Here is a 23,336-nt window from a genome sequence, read left to right on the forward strand (position 1 = left end):
ATTGAACATAACATAATTCTCGCCTCCTGCCAGACTGCCAGCTCCTTATCATCCGTGTTCCTCTCCAGCCGTCGTATAGTTCCACAGCTTCAACGCCATTGGATGCGGACTGCAATTGAGGACGCCGTCGAGGCCGTGTCCGGAGTATCTCCGTCTCCGTCTTTGACTTCTCCATCTTCTATCTCAAACTCTCCCATTCCCCTCACTGCTTTCGCGAACTTTCTTTCCACTTTCGCCTCTGCCATCAGAAGTCCAGCTCAGCAGATCTTTTGATCAGGGCCAAAGAAAAAAAAAACAAATCAAAAAAATGGCTTCCATCTTTCGCTCAGGCGCCCTCGCCTTGATCAGCGGCGGTGCATCCGGCGTGGGCTTCGCATTCGCGCAGCACTGTCGGCGCAGCGGCATGCACGTGGCCCTGCTGGACATCAATGCGTCGTCGCTCCAGGCGGCCTCATCCGCCCTCCAATCCATCGACAACAAGCTGCTGACACTGACGTACGAGCTCGACGTGTCCGACCTGTCGGCGTGGGACGCGGTCCGGGCGGACCTGGTGGGCAAGTTCCAGACCATCGACTTCCTGATGCTGAATGCCGGCATGTCCATTCGCACGACCAAGCCGTGGGGCGACGCCGAGTACTTCCACAAGACGCTAGGCGTCAACTTTTTCGGCATGGTGCACGGCCTCACGACCTTCCTGCCCATGGTGCTGCGGACCACGGGGCCCAGTGCCGTGGTCCTGACAGGCTCCAAGCAGGGCATCACCAACCCGCCCGGCAACCCGGCGTACAATGCGTCCAAGAGCGCGGTCAAGACGGTGACGGAGCAGCTGGCGCACGACCTACGCACGCCGGCGTCGTCCATCTATGCGCCACACGTGTCGGCCCACCTGCTCGTGCCGGGCTGGACATTCACGGGGCTGAGCGGCAACGTGGGGCCCGTGCCGGACGAGGAGGCCCTCAAGACCAAGCCCCGGGGCGCCTGGCTGCCCTCGCAGGTGGCCGAGTACGGTGTCAAGAAGATCGACCAGGGCCAGTTCTACATCATCTGTCCCGACACCGACGTCGACGAGGCCCTCGACAACGCCCGCATGACCTGGGCCATTGGCGACATCACCGAGGGCCGCAGCGCCTTGAGCCGTTGGGACGACAAGGTCAAGGACGAGGCTGCGGCGTGGATCAAAAAGGACGCCGAGAGGCGGAGGGGCCAGTAGGTGTACATATGACAGATGGGAGCCCAGGATCAACGGAGACGGTGGATAAGTGTGGAGGATGGACATGGTGGTGCTGAAGAAGAAGACATTCAAAAAAAGGAAGAATAAACAAGAGTATGATGCTGAACGCAGTGTGCTTTAAATACTGCCATTCGGTTCTGTCTCCATCCTGTCCGTCTTCGAAGTAAAACAGGTCCTTCTATGTGTCTGAATGCTTTTGTCCCTCCTAGACCACCCAGTTCCAGGCAGTATGAGGCCAATGTATTGGTGTATTCTTTATGAAATTTCAGCAGAAAAATCGTTGATGAACAAAACTACTCGTGCCTGCTTGATTAGACCCCGGTAACAAGACTGTGCTCGAGAATTGGGCTTCGGCTCGATATAATAATATAAGAAGTGAGTCCGATCTGGTACCAAAACAAAAGGCATCGGATTTCATTCAACATCGTAAAATAGCAGCCCGTTTCGTCCTCTTGTATTGTCTCTTTCCTGATGCAACTGGGACAGCCGTCTAAGGGGCAGCAGCAAGCGGGTCGACGAAGATGAGCGGCATTCGCGAGCCCTTCTTCTACAAACACTTCCGGCCCTCCCTTTCAATTCTCGCCCTCAACATCACAATCTGTCGTGTTATTGGCATCTCAAGACCTGACGAAGATGGAATTGTGGCGGGTCCCACACAACGTCTCTCACACTGACTTGTTGGCGTGCGGGAATACTGACTCCCAAATGTCCCGGACAGGAGACATACTCTTCATTCTTGATCAACAGAAGTTCGCCCTTGCGGCCCTCTTTGAGCTCGGTCGTGTCATAGCCGGCCGTCTGGTCCTGTCCAGGATCATTTTGAGCATTGTCGAGTGCGCTCGCCGTGTCGAGACCGATTGCTTTTCTCGCCCGGGAACTCACGCACTCGAATAGGAGGTTTGCATCGTCGTCGGTACCAGCTTGGTAGATTCCCACACCCAGGGACGCGAGAGCCAGGGGATCCCCAGTGCCCCAAGGAGTAAATGCGTTCCCGACGTTATTCACAGAGAGACAGCTGTTGATGCCAAACCCCTTGATCATATCGAGAACTTGAAGCGTCCCGCGGGGTCGTTGTGCAGATTTTGACTGTGTGGGGGAAGAAGGGGCGATAGGGCGTCCCATCATGAACAGGTCACTCGTCGGAAGTCCCACGAAATGGATGGGAAGCTTCGCATCTTCGATCTCCTTCCCCAGAGCTACCATCTCGGCGTCACTGCAGAGGGTCAGACGAGTGCAGTGGCCGAGAACGATGGTTTTCCCAGCTTGTGCTCGGGTATTCCAATTCAGCTCTTTCAAGAGTCGAATCACCTCCCAAACCATGGGTTTTTGCATCTCGTCAAGATTGTAGTCGAGGTGAAAGTCGAGATGAAGGCCGTGGCTGATGGCGGTCTCAATCGCCCACTCAATGTTCTGCACACTCGCCTCGATTGACTTCTCAACGTACGGGGTTGTCCCAAGAACTTCGATGTGGCCGGTACACTCCTGCAGCGCGCGAAGCAAGATGTGGCGATTTTCCTCACCCTTGTCGGTGCTGAAGATCGGATCCTGGGCGAAGGCGCAGAGTTGCAACTTCATTTTCCCCTGGAAGCAGTCCTTCAGCCGCAGGCCTGCCTCGATGCATGACTGGCTGGTGACGTGGTCAAGTTCGACGAAGGCACGGCACGAGGTCACTCCTTGTGCGAGAGATGTGGCCAGAAGCTGGGCCCCGCGCAAGTAGAGATCGTCGGACGTGTATCGTTGTTTGGCCAAGGAGGTGAATTTGAGGGCTTCGCCGAAGGAACCATCCTGGGGGGTAAGATCGCTATAGTCTGGGTGGGTTGGCTGCACTTCCTCTGATAGATGCTGTGACGGATGGTGCTGGGTGTTGCATGTCAACAGATATGCCTTGTCCAAATGGATGTGTGGGTGGCAGAGAGGCGGGAGGAGCAAAGACGAAGGATCTGGAGATACATCTCCTGCTGCAGGTGTTGTCGGCTGTATCTTTTTGATAGTGTTCATTTCAAAATCCACGTCCCACCGAGACTTGGGATCTCTTCCTGGCAGGATTACGTTCTCGATCCTCATCTTGTGCATATTTGCCCTCTTCGTTTCCTGTCCTGGGCCCGGATGAGACGTTTGCGGGCGGGAAACGCCGCTCCTTAAACTCGAAGTTGAGGCTTGTAGAAGGCCACAGAGCTGCTTGGAAGCTGGACAGAGAAGGAGGACGAGGAAGAGGCTATCTTGACCACACTGCCGAAGCCACCCCGGTTCATGACGGAGAGACAAACTGTAGACTGAAGGGCGCTCTATTGCCGAATGGCATCAATGGGGTGAAGTGGGTTTAGTCATCCTCGAGGCGGGATGCCGTTTTCAGAGACTGCCATATTGTCCCAAAAAGGCCAAGTTTCTATAATATCGAGAATGCTTCGCGCAGAGGGAACAAATTATCAAATTGCATATCGTCCAGCAGCAACCACCCAGCAAGGGAAACAAACAGTACTTTTGGTATTCGGGTATCCTCGCGTCAACCTATCTCATAGCTCGTGAAATCTCCGCCGGGGAAGTCCATTCATCCTACTCTGATTGCGCCATTCGCTATGCCATACGACGACATCTGGTCGTGTCCAACACTCGTGCACAATTGGACCGTGCCTCGACAGTCCAGGCAAATCATCCTTTGTCACGGCTCGTTTCTATCGTCATTTCCCCTACATCGTCCCGTACTTCCTCACCACCTCGGCGACTTGACCGGCAAGCTTCTCCGCCTCAGTCTTGGAGTGGGCCTCGGCGTACACACGGACCGCATCCTCTGTCCCAGATGCCCGGGCAAAGGCACGACCCTTGATGTACATCTGGCAGTACTTATCGATCTCCTCCTGGGCGCCCTTGGGTGACTCGAGTCTTCTCTCTGCATCAACGGCTTTGAAGATGGAACGATCATTGACCACGACACGGACCAGGCGATTAGGAAGGTCGATGTAGGTGTTGCGCCAGTTCTCGAGAGTCCAGGACTTGTGAGCAAGTACGACTTCGGCGAACAGCATGTCGGAGATGGCATCACCAACGGCTTGGTTGATCAGGTCGATGCAAGCGCGAAGAGAGTCGAGGGCATGTTTCTGGCCAGGGGACTTGGGTTCGGACTCTCTGATGAGCTTAATCGCGTTCTCTGAGAAGAGCACCGTGCCGTGTCCGTTCGCCTCAAAATAGACACCAATGTCGTAGCGGGCAGCAGCGTGGTGGAGGTGTTTCACGCCGGTAGGAGTGATGGTGACTGGCAGCTTGAGTACTTTCTCCACATACTCGGTAGCAGCGCCGTTGGCGTAGGCGGTCTGGACGATTCCGATCTTCAGTTTCTGGTCAAGCCCGGCAACACGAGTCATGTCCGCAAGGAAAACAGCTCCAAGAGTAGCGATACGATCACCGTCCAGAAGGTGGAAGGTGTTTTGCTCGTCAGTATAGTAGTACACCAGACGATCGGCATCGCCGTCGAGAGAACAGCAGCGATCGCCCGGCTTCGCGTTGGAACTCGGGGGAGCCCGCTGTTTAGTCTTGACAAAGTCCGCACCGCACTGATAGCGTCAGTTGAGAGCGTAAAGGCGTTGGCGATTTGTAAAGAACTCACCTCGAAGTTGAGGGCTTCAGGTCTGACCACATCATCATTGACCACCTTGATGTCAATGCCTCCTTCCTTCGCCGAGGGTAGGTATTTGATCAGTTCCCTCAACTTGGGGCCTCCAACGCCGTTGGCACAGTCGACAGTGATAGGTCCGTGGATGGTACGGCCGTGCATGATGGTCTTGAATGCCTTGGCCATCTTTTCATAGTAGCCTTGCTCGGTCGGCTCGCCAAAAGCATATGGGGAATTCCTGGTGTTGATACAACGGACAATATAATGCAATTGAGGGGTGGTCATGAGGCCATGATCAGCATACTCGACATTGACAGCGTCCAAGGCTGCTTTGAGAGCGGTGACCAGGTACGGTCCGGAAGCACGGGTGTCACGAGCAAACACCACCTTTGCCGGTCGTTCATGGAATTGGCTGATGTTGCTGATCAAGGTCTCGTTCAACAATTTCTCATATTCCACCCCGAGCTTCTCACTGGGAGTATTGGCCAGGACAGTCGCATAAGCCTCCCATGATTGCTGTCTCTATTGTCAGTCACGTGGTGAGGCCATTGTGAACGACGCAATTCTATACCTCAAGCATGTCACCCTGAGAGTCCTCCTGTTAGCCCCCTAATGTCAACATTTGATATGGGGATGATGACATACCATAGGGTCTACCAACTTGACTCCGTTGTCTTCCGCCGGGTTGTGGCTGGCGGTGATCATGATCCCGATCGTCGCATTGCGCTTCTTGGAACGGAGAGCGGCGATAAGCCCAACGGTGTAGATGACATGGTCCAGGCCAACATCTCTGATTTTCACTCCTCGTCAGTTGAGCAATTCACAGGTAGGGTCAGGTGGCAAGTGGCAGAGAGGTGTCAGCTTCGTGCGGCTGAAGAAGGACGTACGCTTTCATGCGAAACTGAACAAACACTAATGTTAGTTTCAGGCACAAAAGAAGCGAAGGGAGACATACTCCTGCAGTGCCATATTCATACTTTCTCCCTTGTAGGATGGGATATGGCTCAGCACCTTTGGTGATACGATCCAGAAGATCTTTAGGCAAATGGATGACCGGCTTTGGCTTGTTCAACACCGAGTCTCGAGGGTCTTGGTAGGACATGGCTGCAACGTGTGCACACAGGTTGCACCCACTCACGGGCTGCTGGGAGATTCTGGACGTAACGGGACTTTTGTCCACTCAATACTGGAACAAGAGTGAAGAGAAGTGGGAAGACAAAGAAGAGAAGAGTGAAATGGTGATCTGCGATGGAGAAGATGAAAACGGAGATGAATGCAAGTAAGAAAGACTTCTCCAAGAGACAGTTTGTGCATTCGCTAACTAAGCTGAGGGTGCTTAGAGTCCACCAGCCGCACCGAGCCACAGGGGCCACAAGATCAGAGGGTACTCCCTGCGTGCCTGACTAGTGACCCTCCCGGCGTCCTCGGGACCAATAGGTATGTCTGATCCAGGCGCACCAGACGGCAGAGGCGCCCGGCACCGCCCAAAGGACGTGGGGGGCCCTTAACAATCACCGACCGTTGATGCCCGTCAGGTCAAATCAAGCCCTGAGAGTCCGTTCCCATGACCCCTCCAACCCCTCCCGCTCGCGTCAAAATACGCCGACTGGTGGGGTTAAGCACCAAGAGAGCAGTAGTTCAGCGGCATAGAGGAATGGACCCTCGGGTTCGGCTTGTTGAGATCGTAAATCTTGAATTTCGACTTCCGAGCCGTTATTCGCTACAGTGACTAGCATTGCTCTTTGGCTTTGGCGAGAGCCTCGAGGAGTCTAGAAGCATAGGGGCCTGCGGTCATGCTTTGAGGCGCTGGCTGGTAAGGTCTTCTTGAGCATCTTTGATCAGGAAGCTGCACACAGAAGTCAGCAGGAGTAAGCAAGAGGCGTAGGATTGCCTGGCCCTACCTATACCACCAGATAGTAGGTATCACGGTTCCAAGATGCCAAAGACTGTGTGCATCGATCATTCCAGCCATGGGCGGAAAGTCGAACAACTCCAAACTCATGGCCATGACGATCCAAGCCACGATCAACCCGGGCCATGCTGCCCACGTTTTCTGAAGCTTGCGGTATCGCGTGATGCTAAACCAACTCCAGAGGAGATTTTGAATAACCCCAACCACGACATTGGCTGCCATATTGTAGGTATAGTCCCAGCTCCACGCCGTCAGATAGGTGACGTGCGCCACATAGAGGAGGATGCAAAGGGCAGTCCATGCCCGTAGGATGCTCTGTTTCGTCGGGTCGCTCTGATCCAGTCGGAACACCCGGATTGGAGAGTAGTAGAGCCCATAGAGCACACTGGCACCGGCAGCGAAATAGTCCAACTTCTCCGTGATGTTGAAGTCTCGCGTATGAAAAATCATGCTGAATATCCAACTGGCAAGCCCAAAGTAGCCAAAAGCCAAGTAATATGGTCGGAGAGTGTAGCGAGCGGGAATCGACTCGCGTATTCTCTGCATGCCATTTCGATGAGCGAGGAAGTTCATCAACGAGAACAGAACAGAGAACGGTTCCTGGATGCCCATGAACCGATAGAAGGGCCATTTTCCATGATACTGTACCACCGGTTCAATCATAGGAGGGTCGCGTGCCTTTCGTCGATCCGTGATGACATGCTGGCACGTATAATCGCATTCAGATGTGCAATCCCAGAGCAGAAGTCGTAGATGCAGAGCTGGAGGAGGTGTTCAGCTCCGTATCCTATTGGCCGTCGAAGAGAACACTCACGTATGCTCGCCCGCCCCGAGTCACAATTTTCCTCTATACAGACCTGGAGCCGTTAGCATTTGCAAGGAGCTCGATGGCCGACATTCAATGGTGGGACGTACTTGGACACATTCGCGGAAGTCGGGAAGTCGGTCACCCAGAGATGCGAGGCATGAGCTCGTGAGGAATAAGAGGGTCAGAGTAACAACCGGCAAGCTGACAGAGCCTCGCAGCGAGCACCTCATGGCCACGTATAGAACCCGAAACTATATTGTAGGGTTATCTTTTCTGCAAATGTTCGTGACCGACACTGTCCTATGGAGCAAAATGTCTTGGTGAAGGGGCGAAAAATAGGGGGAAGCAAGAGGCCAGTTTGGCTTTGACTAGACGCGATTGGGGATGGTAGTTGGTAAGAATCCCTACAGTCTTTTATCCAACGCGTCTAGCCGATAGAACACTGTAGCCCGGCGCTGCCCTGCGTCTGTGATAGGACCACACTCACCACGATACCAGGGTAAGTGAGAGCTACTGAAGGGGGGAGGTCTTGGCCGGCGACGTTGAGGCAAGGTAAGGCAGGCAAATTCGAAAGCAGGAAATGTAGTCTCTATGCTCACAGTCTACGTCTCATACTGGTCGTCTCATACCGGTCGATTCCAGAGGCTTCATTATTTAATTACTCCCTATGCAAATCCTCTTTTAGGACAGCCCCTGTCGTAACCTTCACCTTGTCAAACAGTTCGAAGGAGTGCTTGTCCGTGAATCTGAGCTTGAAGGGCACCAGTGACGATATGTCCCCCTCAATATCCTGCACTAGAGACACATAAACGCTGTCATTGATGCTCTTTACTCGCCTCCATAGAAATTGCCCACCACTCACTTGCTTACCTGCCTCAAGCATGGCCATAAAAGCAAGCAGGTTAGCCTTCAATGCTTTCTTAAAAGCGGCATGGTGTGCCAAGAACGGGACAAGGATAAACAGATCTCCGACTCGGCTGTACAGCCAGTGCGGGCAACAGGCCAACCTCCCACCATGGACCACAGCACAACACAGCACAGCAAGGTGCTGCAAGTTGGCACCTAGGTAGTCTCAACCTTTGATAGAATATGTCGTCGGCCTATAAACACATTGCTGCGTTAGAAGTCAGATGAGACCTCTCCAGACATCCCTCCGATATGAGATCGTCCCTACTCGGACCCCTGCGCAGCCAACACGATGGACGCTGGTGATCCAGTGAGTCCCAGTGACGCCCAGTACCTCCCGCAGTCGCCTTCGCAGCAGACACCTCGCAAGCTTCCAGACGATCTGCCGACTTCCCTAGATGACCGTCGCTCGTTCCCCAGCTATGGCGAGGAGACAGAAATATATGATGGATGGCAAGGCAAGCAGATCTTACAGGTCTCGTGCTTCTCATGGTGAGACCACTGCTTACAAGTTGTCGGTCTGGAATAGGCTCATCCCAGTATATCACGGCACCGACCCCTGCAAGAACCTTGACCTTTGATCTGCATCTGGATACCCCAGCCTACGACGATGAGGAGACCTTCGCCCGCATTCAGGACAGTGACTCGCGGCTGATGGAAATGGTGGCAGCTCAAGCGCATCACAGAGAAGATGGCAGTCCTGGGCAGGATGAAGATGCAATTGCCATGGACGACAACTTATCGGACAGCGAAAAGAAAGAGATCTTGCAGAAGAGCCTTAACATGGCAGCAAGTAACGGCGACGTCGCCCGTATTCAGAAGCTGGTCGGAGGCAGAGCCAAGCAATATGTCGACGTCAACCAGCCAGATGAGGAGGGGACAGTGCCACTAATATATGCTAGCTGTTTTGTGTGTGGAGCCCCAACGACAGAACTGTTCATTAGGCTGACGCGTGACAGGGACATCATGAAGTTGTGGCAGCCCTTCTCAACGCTGGAGCGATCGTGGACAAGCAGGATCGAAATCAGTGGAGTGCCTTGATGTGGGCAATGACAAACCGACATAAGCAAATTGCCAAAATGCTACTCGACCATGGAGCAGACCCCGATATTAGATCTTCATCTGGGGGCACCGCGCTCGACTTTGTCCAGCCTGGGTCGGACTTCTCGCACTACCTTCACGAAAACGGTTATCACTTCGGGGTGTCGAGCCTGGGGGGTGACTTTTACAACTCGGGCTACTCTCAAGATCGGTTCGAGGAAGAGATGGCAGAGAACGAAATGAAACGGCGAATGTTGATGCAAGAGAGTGCGGCTAACTTGGAGGTCGATTTATCCACCTTGGGATTCGATGAACAACCAGAGGTCAGCCAAACCTCATAGCGCAGCGTGGACAGTTTTGCTGACACTTCCCAGTCACCCACTGATCTTGAGATCGACGAAGAAGAGTTCATCTGGGACCGCTGCGTGGGCGACCAGATGTTTGTCTTCCAGGCTGATAAGCTGGATGCCATCTTTGACTTGATTATCACGAATATGACACCGCAACGATCTCCATCGCAAAAGCCCATCCCGGCAAACCTGATCTTTCTCATGGCGCGGTATGCCCACTATCATATGACGGCCTCTCTGTTAGACGACGTCCTCACCAGAGCCATGGATCTCATTAACGATGTCATCGAACGCTGCCAGTGGGACATGACCATGTTAGCTTTCTGGATATCCAACGCGACCCTGCTCCTGCATTACCTGAAGAAGGATGCGGGTCTTGTGCAGGCCACATCCAAGTATCAGCTCGAGCTTGCAGAGCTGATCAATGAGACCTTTATCCTCATTATTCGAGATGCAGAAAGGAGAATGAATAAGGTCCTGGATGTTGCAATGTTAGACCACGAAACAATACCCGGCTTAGACGACATCGCTTTCCAAGGAGAATGGAAGGTCTTCAAGTCCAAGCCTAAGACAAAGGACGAGCCGCCAGAGAAGCGCTTTCGACCTCCTTCGCCAAAACGACGAGCCCAAACGTCTCCGCGAAATATTACCTCCCTTCTCTCGTCAACGCTCTTCGTGCTTGACCTGTATGATGTCCATTCGGTAATCACATCACAGATCCTTTCTCAATTGCTGTATTGGATTGGGGCCGAATTATTCAACCGCGTCATGACCACAAAGAAATACCTTTCGAGGACCAAGGCGATGCAGATTCGCATGAATGTGTCTGCCATCGAAGACTGGGCACGGACAAACAATCGACAACCAGAACATTATGAACATGGCTCCACAATATCGACCGGCGAGAGTACGGTCGATGCCGCGCGACGGCATCTGGCACCCATAATCCAGCTGCTTCAGTGGCTGCAGTGTTTCAGTTCGCTGGGTGAGGACCATGAATCTCTGGTTGGAACGTTAGTCCAACTCCAACGCCTCACCCCGACACAGTTGATCCACGCGGTTAAGAATTATCGAGCTGAAGTGGGCGAAAAGAGCCTACCCAAAGCACACATGAAGTTCCTGGCTCAGTTGCAGAGAGGCGAACAGTCGTTGATCAAGAGACCACTGACGCCCATGGTCGACGCACCGGAGTCGGGTACGACAACACCAGCAAGGCGGAACGGAACACCGGCGCCAGCAAACAAAGAGCCGAGCACGCCTCAGAATGTGCCGGCGCCTTCAATATCTTCACCAGTCGAGCAGGACACCGATCCACCCATGAATCGAAATGCCTTGACGTTGGACCAGTCTTTGATGCTTCCATTCTCGCTACCCACCTCGACGGACATGCTCATCAGTTACGGAGCGGGCATTGGGGGCACAAACAGGGAGCGAGCGAGGAAATACATTCCCACTGTACCGACAGAAGTCCTTAGCAAGTTGAACCTGGATGGGAATGGTCGTTCTCGTGAAGGGAGCATCGGGACCATTGGAACCACGGCTCAAGGCTGGCGAAGCAGTGCATTTTAAGAGATCTCTTTTTGCAGGTCTGAGCAAGCTCAACAACGGCCCCTCCACTTGTGACTTGCGGAATGAAGCATTGATCTTCCCACTTTCATAGTTGATGACATGGAAAAAAATCTGTACGGAGTACCTCGTACTGTGTCATTTATCGAGCGACTTGTCCATAATAATGTATCGATTGCATCAGCCGGAGGCGTGTCAGAAATTGGAATAGATTTTGCAACGATCTGGTATGGCTAGCGTAGGGACGTGCAGAGGTGCCTGCCTAGGTAAGTTTAGGCACTGATTGCAGCTCCGCAGGCCCCTACCTCGCATCTCCGGCACCGTCTACGGAGTAGATGCCCTGGGGCGCCTGTTTAGTTGCCTATAAGTCTCGCTAGGAGGGGCTTACAACGTCAAAGGCCCCCACAACAAGTGCATGCAGCTTCCATCCTTTCCCCAGGAACTCTTCCTTCGTGTTTCCTTCGATCCGCCATTCATCCCCCACTTCCACTCCTTGGATTTCGTGCTGGTCGTATCCATAGCCCTCGGTTGAAGCGATGATTGTCAATATACGGAGTCCGGAGTGTTTCTCTGTCCTATCATGACATTAATGAGATCCACGCACTGACAAGCAGCCAGATTGACTTTTGGGCAGCTCCACTTGAAATGATGAGGTGCTGATGGCTGCAATTTCGCCAAAATCCAGCGCCATTCGGCCGATGTCTCGAATCCTGGCTGCCTCGACAGCCATAGTGTTCAGATCGGGAGGGAAATCGAACCATGGCTTGCTCGCCGGGTGCCTCCCATGCCTCTGCGGCAGCAACCACGCGGACTAGAGCCTGTTCTATTTTCGAAACCCTCCCGTGGGCTGTCCGGCACCCGCAATCTGTCAAAAGCCAGGAATGCTGTCAACATGAGACGCCCCTCTCCTCCCAGCGAGCCCTGAATGGTGATCTTTCAAGGGCCAGGCCTGTAAACGGTCGCGAAAGCTCAAACTGCGATTTCGATCCTTTATCTGTGTCGTCCTCCAAATGTTACAAGGAGACATGTTTCATCATGTCCCGCGTGCGGCGCAGATGCATCCTCATCCTGATTTCAGCAACAACGCTGAACCGGTAACAGCGAGCACGAGTTCGGCTTCCTCCACGATAGACATATCGACTACGTCCTCTTCAAGCGCAGTTACCGCAACCACTCCGTCCACAACTACAGATATGGGGCCGCAGGCTACCTTTCTATACCCGACGGAACTGTTGACCTTGAACAACATCGATGTGATCCAAGTCAGCTACAGCACTGTGTGGAAAAATGTGGTTTTGTCAATATTTTGTGAGATGAGTCCAGGGTCAGATCAATTCGCGTTGGCCAATGTGAACCAGAGTAAGTCTGGGTCAACCCAACCCTCACTGGGAGCAGAGATTAATGATGTGTTCCAGTCGAGTCAAATGGCACGTATGCTATTGCGCCTATTCAAGCTGGGATGCAGATCGCTCAATTTCCTACCTATTGCAACTTCATGCTCTGCGATGCCCAGAACAGGACAGACTCTACCACAGCGGCAGGCTTCACAATGGTCAGCACCCAAGGCATTGCCACAACCTACGCTCTGGCCGCTACACGAGCAGCGACGACCTCGGCATCGGTGACTGGCAAATCCGCCAAAAGCTCTACGCAACCCTTAGCAGCGACGGGCACTGCCATTATGTCCTCAGCTGGGGCGTCTGCAGCAGCCGAGACAGCTGTTTCTTCCACCTCCCGCTCTGCTGGACTAGGCAGTGGTGCCAAAGCCGGTATCGCCATTGGCGTGATTCTCGGCATAGTCGCTCTAATAGCCGCCATTTTCTTCTGTTTACGCACAAAACGACGGATGAAAAAGGTGGAGAACATGGTAACATTAAGGAGTACAGCGTCCTCCGTTGACCTCGCGCCATCTGAGAAGGCGGTATTAGAAGACCCAGCGCCAGTGTCATCCACACCCACACCTATACGTTCTTCTTCACCCGGCAACGATGGATCCCGGGTTGCAGTCTTCAAGATTGGAGAAAATCATCGCAATTCGGAAGACTGGAGACGCTTTTTTGGCAATGGGAAACCTCAAACGCCTGTCACTTCGACTTGACATTTTCACCACAGGGACCGACAGACCCCTTCAAAGACTAATTTTGCATGACAAGACCGAAATGAATCGAGCCTCTTTGTTACAATGTTAATGAAATCAGAATTTTGTGGCCGTTAAACCCTTGCAGCGGGCAAATACCACAGCCTTGTTTGTTTGCGGAATGCCACGTGACTCCACACGAGGTTGGACCCTTCTAATTGCGTGTGTCAACATGATAAACATCAGCATCGAAAGCTTTCTTATTGTGTTTTGTTCCTGGAATCTTATTGTCTTCTGCAAGCGGCACGATGTTCACGTTCACTTTCACTCCGTTGTGTGCTGTGAGCTGTCTGTATCTGGCTATTTTGATCTTTTCGACCTATTCATTCTTTTGCGGCGAGCCATTGTCCACCATGCCGCACCCATTCGACCATGTCCGCAAACATGCTGAACGGTACTTGCCTTTTCCTTGCACAGCTTCCTCCAGTGTCCTTTGTCCCCGCCTGTCCCTTCTTTTCATTCTTATTCTACATCTCTCTCGTCCAGCCTGCCCGTTGTTCATTTATTCTCGATCTATTTCTGCAAAATCTTCCCTGTACAATCCATTATGGTGCAAACAAGGGCTCAGGCAAGATCTGCTGCGGCTGCTGCGGCTGGCCAGGCCAGGCACAGCAATGTACCTACGGCTCAGAAGGTTCCTGCGTCGAATCCAGCAAGCAGCAAGACCAAACCGAAACCACAACCGAAGATCCAAGCGAAGAGTCAAGCGAAAAGCAAAGCACCAGCCAAGAGTCAGACTAAGCCCAACCGTGTTACGAAGACTACGTCGAAACGCAAAGCTCCAGCAACAAGTCAAGCGAAATCAAAAGCATCAGGAGCTGGTCGATCAAAATCCAAGGCATCTTCCAAGAAAAGGGCCGCTGCGAAGAAGACTCCGACTGCTGGAGCACCAGGAAATGGTCCGATTCCCAGTCCGACCATATCAGTTGGACCCCAATTCGAGGCGCGGAGGAGGACATCCAACGACGCCGTCGCCGCAGCCAGGTTAATGGTAAACCCGAATGTGGGAAGGGGTTTCAGCAATCCTGGTCGTCTCTGCTATCGCAATGCCTCCCTCGTCATCTTGCTGCACAGCAACAGATTTATGTCCTGGATTCAAAAGCGGCACATTCCCAACCTGACGGGCGCTGGGTTGAGGATCAAAACTTACAGCAAACCTCTCATTGATGCATTGCTCGACGTGAGCGACGATGAACCTGGGAGATCCTTGCCCAACGACTACACCGATGTGTTGTGTGAATTGGTTGAACTGAGCAGAGTCTATTGGGACGGAAGCCATACTCAGCCAAAAATCCTCCTCGATGCTATCGACATCTTTTGGGACTATGTGACAAATCCACGTCGCGATAAGGAACGGGGAGATACAGCCTCCCTAGTCGACACGAGATTCACGACTAGAATGAAGGAGGCCTCAGAAGACCAGTGCGCAGCCGAGTTCCTGGGCTGGTTGATCGACCTGAGCGCTGCACAGCTCGCATACTTCATTGAGAAAAAAGCGAGCAGCAACAAACGCAGGTAAGTCTTTTCCCCCTCTCTAGCGTTATACACATCGTGACGGAGCTGACTTTGTACAGATTGGACGACGGGACCATTGCCAAAGTCCTTGACTTGGGACAAGTAAATATATATGAGCTGTTGCAAGTCTCCCAAGCACTGCGTGCCAGGTGCAAGCAGTGCGGGTCGATTCGCAACGTGAAGACCCGTCTCGCAAAGCTCGACGAAGTGACAGTATTATCTCTCCCGTTGGCCGCCACAGCCGATCCCCGCGTCTCAGTGACGTTGGAAGACTGCTTCGCAAAGAACCACAAAGGGGAGTTCGACTGGCGCTGCGTCAAGTGCTCTAAGCATCCCAGAAAATCCGTTCCGAACAGTCAAAACAGCGCACCGTGTTATCTCTGGAAGAACATCTGCGCTCCGCCTGAGGTCTTGTTCCTGCAGCTCTCGCGCTTCGAGCTGCGACACGACAGAAACGGCATGTTGGTGACGGACAGCAATGGCGACCTCCTTTATGACAAAGACGCCACCCAGATCATGATCCCCGAGGAGCTCGACTTGACCCCTTTCCTCGAGAAGCGAGGGGAGCCACCTGATGTCTCGGCCAGATACCGGCTTCAGGGCGTCGTGAACCACAGCGGCACCAGGGACCAGGGCCACTATGTCGGCTGCGTTCGCCGCGGAGACAGCTGGTACCTGTTCGACGACGATGCCGAGGTGGAGAAGATCTCATTCGCAGACATTCTCAACCTCCCGGGTGATTTCACACCCTACGTTCTTCTGTACGAAAAGATCGTCGAAGACAACGACGACGAGGGTGCTCTTGACGAGGCGACCACTGTGGGCAATGCTGACAGCGCCGATGGTACTGGAGGTAACTCCAGCGCCAGACACACCCGGAACAGAGAGGACAGCAATGTCAACAACAGGGAGGAGGACGGTGCAAATGCCGACCACCAAAGCAGGGGCAACCAAGCTCCCGCCAGTGGTGGTGCACACCCGTCTTCTTCCGTCCAGCTCAAGCTTACCAGAGAGAAAGACCCCGGTCCAGGGGAGTTGTTCGTGGAGATCAACGCGAGCTTTGGTGGGTACGAGGTCTGGTTCCCAAACTTCGTCCTGGAGAACTACATGCCCGGCTCTGGCAACGGCAACCTTGCCAGGATCGAAATGCGACTGAGGGACGCGCAACTCAACGTGGCAGAGGTTGAGGGATCCGCCTCGTTCGGGAACATCGCCGCACGGGCAGAGGCAGACGCCTCTCCTATTGTGTTGATTCCTGCCGTTGACGGCTGGACGGTCTGTGCAGCGAGAGAAGACGACGGCCACCACCAACTGGCGTACGTCGGCGAGGAGCCCGTCACCAGGTCCCAGAGCGCCAATGTCGAGCTGGATACTCGCGACAGTCCCCTCCAACGCTCTCCTCAGCACGTCCAAGTTGGTGACTCGGGCACGGCCTCGAGTTCCCGTCGCAGCGCCAACCCCTCCTCCCCCCGGGGTTCACGACAGCGCCAGTCCCCAAGGGAGTACGGCGGGGCGCAGTTCTACTACCAGACGCCAGCCGTGCAGAGCAAGCTGCGCGAGGTCTTCGCCGACATGGAGCAATTCTACGAGCAGACTATCCGGGAAGATATCCATGCCCAGCTCCTCCCAGAGTACGAAGCGCGGCAGCATAGACTGCTCGACCAGGTCGCCGAGTATCGGGAGATGTTGGAGGATGCGGCCAACGACGCCGAGCAGTACTACAACTTCTGTGATTTGAGGGAGGCAGCGCTACTGGATACCAACACAATGCAGCTGCAACAGAACGCCGAATTGCAGGAGCAGCTCCGCGTCCTCCGCGAACAGTATAACCATCTATACTTCAATCCAAGAGGCCCGGCCATCGGCCTCGGCATCGGTGGCTTCGGTACCACGACCCAGGGCGACCTTGAAGAACAACCAGAAGAAGAAGAAGAAGAAGAAGCAGAAGAAGAATCTGATGCTGCTATTGCTACTACTGCCGCTAATACCACTACTGCTCCTGCTTCTACTACTGCTCCTGGGCAGAAGAGAACCTTCGGCCAGGCGCTCGAGGAGGTGGTGGAGGAAGAGGACCTCCTAGAAGTCAGCGGGGCAGGTTGGGCAGCGGCCAGACCCTCCAAGCGACCTAGAGCCAGGCGCGCGCATGTGGAACCGGAAATTAAACAGGAAGAGGAGCAGGAGCAGGAGATCGACTACGACTCCCGGTTGCTGACCGAGCTCCACTATGACTCTGACGGGAATCGTCTCTATTCCTCCTCCGAGGACGACCGTCGAATGTCCAGCTTTACTCGCCTCAACTACGAGGAGCAGCAGCAGGAGGAGGAGGAGGAGGAGGACGACGACGACGACGACGACGACGACGACGACGACGACGAGGAGGTTGTCCAGCAGCCCCCTCCTCCTCCTGCTGCTGCTGCTGCTGCTGCTGCCACTAGGCGAGAAGAAAGCCCTCTCCCGGACTACGAGGACATGGTCGCCATGGAAGAGCGGTACGACGCCTCGACTGAAACCTCGCCGCAGCCCTGGCTGTTCCGTCCCAACAACCACGGCGCGGCGCGAGCGGCGGCAACACCACCACGACGTCGCCGGGACCCATTCGCGCCGAGCCCGGCGTCCCGCGTGCGCCGACGCAAGCGTCAGCAGACATCGCCATGGACAAGTCCAGGGATCCAGGCGAGGGCAACGAGACCCAGCCCGATCCAGATGCAGCACTCCCCGGGCCAGGGCCGCGTGGACGGGCGCGTGCGCAGCAGTCCGCGGTACTACCAAACGGGTGGCAGCAGCGCCAGCCGCGCTGGGTGAGGAGAGTGAGATAAGTGGCTGAGCTCGACGACGTCGGCACGCCGATCTATCGCATCGTCCCGGCATGGCACCCGTCAGGTGCATGGGGCAGCGAAGCATTACGCTCATACTGACTGATTGACCGACTGGCTGATGTCTGGGGCTCATTGGCCTTATGGACAAACCAACAGGCACAATAGAAGCACATGGAGGATACTAGACACTGGAATGGATAGGACAGGACAGGACAGGAGACGGGGAGAAGGGGAGAAGGGGAGAAGGGGAGAAGGGGAGAAGGCAAAGGGACAAACAAGGACGGGATTGGATCGATAGACTGCGTGCGGTGCTGCTGCTGCTTCTGCTTCTTGCCCTGATTTTCTAATGGCGTCTTTAAGCAATCCCGATATACTGTACATCCTTGGTCCTGTCGAGTTAAGTCAATACGGTATGGCTCGCTTTGTGAGAATCGTTGAACTGTTTTAATATGCTGTCCTTGGTCACTTTCGTCTCCTACTTCTTCCTCTCTCCGTCCTGGCTTGATGCCTCGTCTCCTTCACTGGTCCATTGTTAGAGGTTGTCTGGGATCCCTCTTTTCGCACGGCGTCGTGCCTCGTCCTCGGACAGGCAGGTAATGAGTGGGTCCGATACTGCCGTTGCCAGCGAATGTGCTTTGCCTGCCCTATGTATCAGTTGGACTCAACCACCGGCATTCTGGATTGGCACCAAGAGCCGTCCATCATTCCACGGGGAATGGGCGGTCGGTCGGAATCTCCTTCGAGACGAGAGGAACAAAGTTGCCTTGTCAGGCTGCGACGCCACGCTAGCCCGTCTCGATATCCCGTACAGATGATCTATCCTTGAAAGAGACGGAAGAGTGCACCCGAACTGATAAACATGTGGGAGATGAAGAAACGAGAAAAACTGGCTAGTGCTCTCGCTGTGCACAGGTCTCGCACATTGTTTCGTGGGATCGGACTGTAGCTCACTTGTTAGTCTGTAAAGCAGAGCAACGAGCCAATCTTGACCTGGAAGTGATCGGACGGGAAAATCATGGAAATCATCGGGCGGCTGGTCATTTCTCTAATTGGGACAGCACAGGGTTTCTTAAGAGGAGCCATGTTTGGACAAGGGTATTGCTAAGTCCGGGGTGATGCATGGCCGGAATATTTGCTGGTTCACCGGTTGCGCCGCTGGCAAATAGACGATGTCCCCCTTCCCAACCTGGGACCATCCGATGAAGCCACTGCCAGGGTCAGAGCACAGATTCTCTCCTGATGGCGATTAATGAGACGGAGTCATGGGCATTCCAAATGAGACTGTAGGCATACTCACAAGTTGGATCCAGTAGCTTCAGGGCTGGCCAGGTTGAGGGCCTTTGTCCACGTCGTCGTGGTGCCATAAAGTTGGAAGTTGGAAACCCATTCGTGAAGAATCAGATCCACGAGACTCATCTAATATGAAAACGACTTCCAATTGCTGCTTCCATCATAGCTAAGGCACAACTCCTCTCCGCAAACGATGATACGAAGTGTATGCCCCTGTCAGCCAGCGGGCCCCAGATTTCGTGGGCTGAATTGAGCACGAGAACAGAAGCGAAAGCCAGTCGAGTGTATCAGGACAAAGGTGATTAAAGCGGACACAGACGATCGACACCCGAAGACACGCGGTCGAGAGGTCGAAATGGTTCATCGGGTCCGACTGATCCTCGCTGGAGTCGCTAACGGCCTGATCTGCTGGATGGCAAAACCAAGCTGTTTGATTGGATCTTCCTCCACTGACGATCCGGTTGAGGCTTGACAGGGGACGAAATGCTTGGTTCGCTAAAGACTGGCGTAATCGAGCCGCTGGAAGGGAGCTTGACCATCTTCAGGGGTCCTATACGAACTCCCCGCCCAGGTACCAGGATAAAATGGCCGAGTCACCGCGTTCATAGGCTGCCCGCTCAGAGCTGAAGCGCATTGACTCACGTGCAACCCTGCAAGGTGACTCCGGTCTGTAAGAGCAACACAGTCTGGGCTGCCGAGTATCTAGTGGTGCAGCATGCCGTATGCTACATTACAACCGGTCATTTGTCGTGCCCGTACCTAAGCCTCACTAGCCCTGCCGTGTATGTTGGGGGCCTGATAAACGTCGTGGGTCATGGCGCTTGGACATGAGTCGCCATTGTGAGCCGCATTAGATCGGTATATCGAGACGTCACCATCCTGTATCCTTCTTGATTCCCATCTTCGTGATATCTCTTTTGACCGTGAGTGAGTCGCTGTACTATGTTCAGTCCCCGGAACCTGTTGAACGAGACTTCCACAGGAACTATCCGAGAGTGATACATATTCTTTGCATCAGATCGAGGAAACAACCTCTCAACTACCAAGGAGCCGGACGTTGGTGAAGGACCACGTTGTCCCGAAACAGCGTCGTGGGTGAGTGTACTTGACCGAAGCCTTGCTAGGAGTCTCTGTTGACATTTTTCCATCAAGCAAGGCGAAGATACCTGCTTCGTTGCCCACTGTCGGCAAGAGCGCTGGGAGCAAAATGGAAGAGAAAAGATCAAGCTTTTCTTCTACAGACGATAAGCCCCGTCTCAAGCAGCTTCATCACAAGGTGCGGAGCGGCTGCACAACATGCAAGTATGCGATCAAGCCTCCTTCTGCCTTGTCACGATTTTACGCTTAAAGTATATATAAGGCGCCGAAGAATCAAATGCGACGAGGACAAGCCCAGCTGCAAAAGGTATCGACCTGGTTCTCTTACCCTTCCCTGCCATCTGCCGCGGATTGGTTCTCACCTTATGAATCAGATGCATTCGCTCTGGGCGAGTCTGCCTAGGGTACAATCCTCCCAGACCCTGGATCTTCGAAGGACTAGGACCCAAGAAACGAAAGGATCGTCCGTGCTCAGATAAACAGCCTGAAACTTTGATCCTGGAAAGTGAAGGCGGTGAGATTCTCAGTCCACAACAATCAAGAGACTCTTCGTCCTGGCATGACCCCTACTTGGCGGCGACCGTGAACCTCTTTTTCGGCGACACAGATGAAGAGCGCCGCAGCTTGGATTTCTGGTTGAGGGGAACTGGGCCTACCTTGGGCAATTTCGGCCCCGATAATGAGTTCTGGTGCAGTTTTATCCCTCGGTGGGCGTGGCAATCCCCTGTCATCCGACATCTGATGGTGGCTGCGGCGCTGGTCGACGAGCAGCTTGGTCTGTACCGCAAGGCGACGACATCGAGGGTGACACCGCGTGTGATCTGGCACTATCATGGTGCGATCACGCGTATGGCCAATGCAAAGGAGCCTGACAAGTTGTGCCTGACACTTGCGTGCTTGGTCGCCTGGATCTGCGAGACCATGCAGCGGAATTACGCAGCGGCAGGCGTCCACATCAAAGCGGCATCACGACTCTGGGGAGAGCTCAAGGCGTCGTCAGCCAAGTTTGATCGATCCACATTGGACATGATGGCGACAATCGAGCGGGCAGTCCGAGTGTGCGAGTCGTACTCAAAAGCCGTCCTTGCCGACGACCCTGCCTCAAACAGCCTCCTGATTGACAGGACAGGTCCCGCGGAAGACAAACCATGTGATGTCCTCGTTGTCCACTCACTAACACAAGCCAGAGGCTTGTTGCTGGATTCGATCGCAGCATTTTCGACGAAGGAGTGGACAGAATCTGACGCCCGGCGGCAACGCTTGTATGTCAGAAAGTGGCACCAGGCTATTCGTCGCTATTGCAGTTACGGCACAGAGTCGCGGCTATACAAAGTCACCGTCCAGATGTTGTTCAATGTGGGCATGGCTTTTCTTCCAGCAAGTGAAGCTGGCGCGTTCAGCTACTATGCCAATCCGAACGCATTGAAGCATATTTTGGACGTTTTCGAAGGGATATTGGCTGAGAAGCGAAGGGAGAAGTCTGATCCAGACGACGAGCAGGTCGAGAAGACATTGGCGGCGGCCTTGGAGATCATGATAAACAACTTATATCATGACAACTTGTATCAACGTGTCCAAAGGTTGGATCGGACGTCGACAAGTCCGTATAAGGGCCATTCCGTCCATATCACACAGATCCTGAACCTGTGTGCGGTGCAAGGTAGAGGGGGCCCGGAAACTGAACGGACATAGTTTTCTCGATCGTACAGATGGCCCTGGAAACGAGGCGCATCGATCGGTGCAGTATTCTGCTCAGTAGAGGCGACCTTGCCACTGCTGGAGGCTTGTCCATGTGATTCGTGTCAGAACTCTCTTTGTCTCGTGTCAAGATGCATAGGCCATGCAGCACGAATAGGAGATAATGTGCCCCTGCTATGGCTTGGAGGGTCCGGAACAATGGTGGAAGATTCTCTTTATCCTTTCAAGCGTTTACTGGATTAGGTGCAAAGCAGCCAACAGAAATCGGGCAGTTGAACGGAGCATCACCTCTGCCACCGGGTATCGTATCAACTCTCTCGGGTCGTTTCAATTCCTCTGCTGCCCAATTAGCCGGTGTCATCTCCCCTCCAACGTTCATGCCTTTTGTGACGATGGTGGTCGACGTCTACAGCTTGATGATCTTCGTGTCTTCGTCTGTGGCGACGGTGGTGGTGATGGTGGTGGTGATGATGTCTATGTCGATGCTCGTCCTTTCGCTCTCGATGTTGCCCTAGACTTTTAGGTCTGGTATATCCTTCGTCCAAATTGAAATCTTCCAGGCTTTCCATATCACTGTCGTCATGGTCTGCCTTCCTTTTGCGCTTTCTGTCGCGTTTTTCTCTCTTTCCCACCTCCTCGACATCGGCGAGATCTCTTTCGCGCTCCCTCATCCACTCCTGTCTTTGTCGCTCATTCTCCCGGAGAGCCTTGACACCTCTCTTCATGGCCACAAGGGGATCGTCCGCATTGAGCCGTGTAAGTGCTCGTTCCCGTTTCCGGGGATTCTCGTCGCCCCATTGTTCTTGCTTCGGCTGAACAGACGTGTACCATGTGTCTTTAGGTCGATCCCGCCCACCAACAGCGTCAGAGAGGTAGACAGTGTATGGATCCTTTTCTTGTTCTCGGGATTGCTTCTCAGGTGCTGGTATGAGGGGTATATGGCCGTGTGCATCTACAAGAGAACCATGATCTTGCTTCTCTTTGTTTGGGGATGCAGACGTGTTTCCTAGGGCGAGTCGAATATCACGATCCGTGTCGTCTTCTCCTGGTCGTTTGTGTTTCCAGCGCCTGGTCTCATCCTTGCTCTGTTGTCGTAAGGTGGATAGTCTTTCATCTGCTTCCCGTCGCAGTCTGTGCTCCTCTTGTTCGGCGACTTGTTCACGGGCTTTGGCTTCATCACGCCGGACCCGCTCGATATTCGCAGGGGAATAGACGTTCCAAGATTTGTGATGGAGGAGATGGAGAGGCATTGTCTGGTCGAATTATCAGTTTGAGTACTGTATTTGAAACGAGTACATACCTGGTGGTGAACTGTGCATTCTCGAACAAGGCACCCATCAGGCTGCCCGGCAAAACATCGG

At 53.8% G+C, this 23,336-nt stretch overlaps 8 protein-coding genes across 8 annotated transcripts; 4 read left to right on the forward strand and 4 right to left on the reverse strand.

Moving 5' to 3' along the window:
- Positions 1 to 307: 307 nt before the first annotated feature.
- Positions 308 to 1,210, forward strand: AYL99_09684 (hypothetical protein; the record flags this gene model as incomplete). Its single annotated transcript, XM_018841191.1, has 1 exon — positions 308 to 1,210. The coding sequence occupies one exon, from the start codon at positions 308 to 310 to the stop codon at positions 1,208 to 1,210; it is 903 nt and encodes a 300-aa protein (XP_018689872.1).
- Positions 1,211 to 1,837: 627 nt separating this feature from the next.
- AYL99_09685 (hypothetical protein) lies at positions 1,838 to 3,295 on the reverse strand (the record flags this gene model as incomplete). Its single annotated transcript, XM_018841192.1, has 1 exon — positions 1,838 to 3,295. One exon carries the CDS (start codon positions 3,293 to 3,295, stop codon positions 1,838 to 1,840), a length of 1,458 nt encoding a protein of 485 aa, XP_018689873.1.
- A 623-nt stretch (positions 3,296 to 3,918) lies between these two features.
- AYL99_09686 (hypothetical protein) lies at positions 3,919 to 5,940 on the reverse strand (the record flags this gene model as incomplete). Its single annotated transcript, XM_018841193.1, has 6 exons — positions 3,919 to 4,779; positions 4,833 to 5,354; positions 5,410 to 5,424; positions 5,484 to 5,628; positions 5,726 to 5,739; positions 5,794 to 5,940. 6 exons carry the CDS (start codon positions 5,938 to 5,940, stop codon positions 3,919 to 3,921), a joined length of 1,704 nt encoding a protein of 567 aa, XP_018689874.1.
- Positions 5,941 to 6,629: 689 nt separating this feature from the next.
- AYL99_09687 (hypothetical protein) lies at positions 6,630 to 7,788 on the reverse strand (the record flags this gene model as incomplete). Its single annotated transcript, XM_018841194.1, has 4 exons — positions 6,630 to 6,684; positions 6,740 to 7,511; positions 7,565 to 7,607; positions 7,666 to 7,788. The coding sequence occupies 4 exons, from the start codon at positions 7,786 to 7,788 to the stop codon at positions 6,630 to 6,632; spliced, it is 993 nt and encodes a 330-aa protein (XP_018689875.1).
- A 968-nt stretch (positions 7,789 to 8,756) lies between these two features.
- On the forward strand, positions 8,757 to 11,424 carry AYL99_09688 (hypothetical protein; the record flags this gene model as incomplete). The annotated part of the gene is made up of 4 exons (XM_018841195.1): positions 8,757 to 8,939; positions 9,005 to 9,373; positions 9,424 to 9,828; positions 9,880 to 11,424. 4 exons carry the CDS (start codon positions 8,757 to 8,759, stop codon positions 11,422 to 11,424), a joined length of 2,502 nt encoding a protein of 833 aa, XP_018689876.1.
- Positions 11,425 to 12,431: 1,007 nt separating this feature from the next.
- On the forward strand, positions 12,432 to 13,519 carry AYL99_09689 (hypothetical protein; the record flags this gene model as incomplete). Its single annotated transcript, XM_018841196.1, has 2 exons — positions 12,432 to 12,780; positions 12,837 to 13,519. The coding sequence occupies 2 exons, from the start codon at positions 12,432 to 12,434 to the stop codon at positions 13,517 to 13,519; spliced, it is 1,032 nt and encodes a 343-aa protein (XP_018689877.1).
- Positions 13,520 to 14,105: 586 nt separating this feature from the next.
- Positions 14,106 to 21,969, forward strand: AYL99_09690 (hypothetical protein; the record flags this gene model as incomplete). Its single annotated transcript, XM_018841197.1, has 3 exons — positions 14,106 to 15,073; positions 15,133 to 17,871; positions 20,652 to 21,969. 3 exons carry the CDS (start codon positions 14,106 to 14,108, stop codon positions 21,967 to 21,969), a joined length of 5,025 nt encoding a protein of 1,674 aa, XP_018689878.1.
- Positions 21,970 to 22,381: 412 nt separating this feature from the next.
- On the reverse strand, positions 22,382 to 23,225 carry AYL99_09691 (hypothetical protein; the record flags this gene model as incomplete). Its single annotated transcript, XM_018841198.1, has 2 exons — positions 22,382 to 22,486; positions 22,608 to 23,225. 2 exons carry the CDS (start codon positions 23,223 to 23,225, stop codon positions 22,382 to 22,384), a joined length of 723 nt encoding a protein of 240 aa, XP_018689879.1.
- Between the last annotated feature and the right edge of the window lie 111 nt (positions 23,226 to 23,336).

The sequence above is a fragment of the Fonsecaea erecta genome, assembly GCF_001651985.1.
Source record: "Fonsecaea erecta strain CBS 125763 chromosome Unknown Scaff9, whole genome shotgun sequence".
NCBI lineage: Eukaryota > Fungi > Ascomycota > Eurotiomycetes > Chaetothyriales > Herpotrichiellaceae > Fonsecaea > Fonsecaea erecta.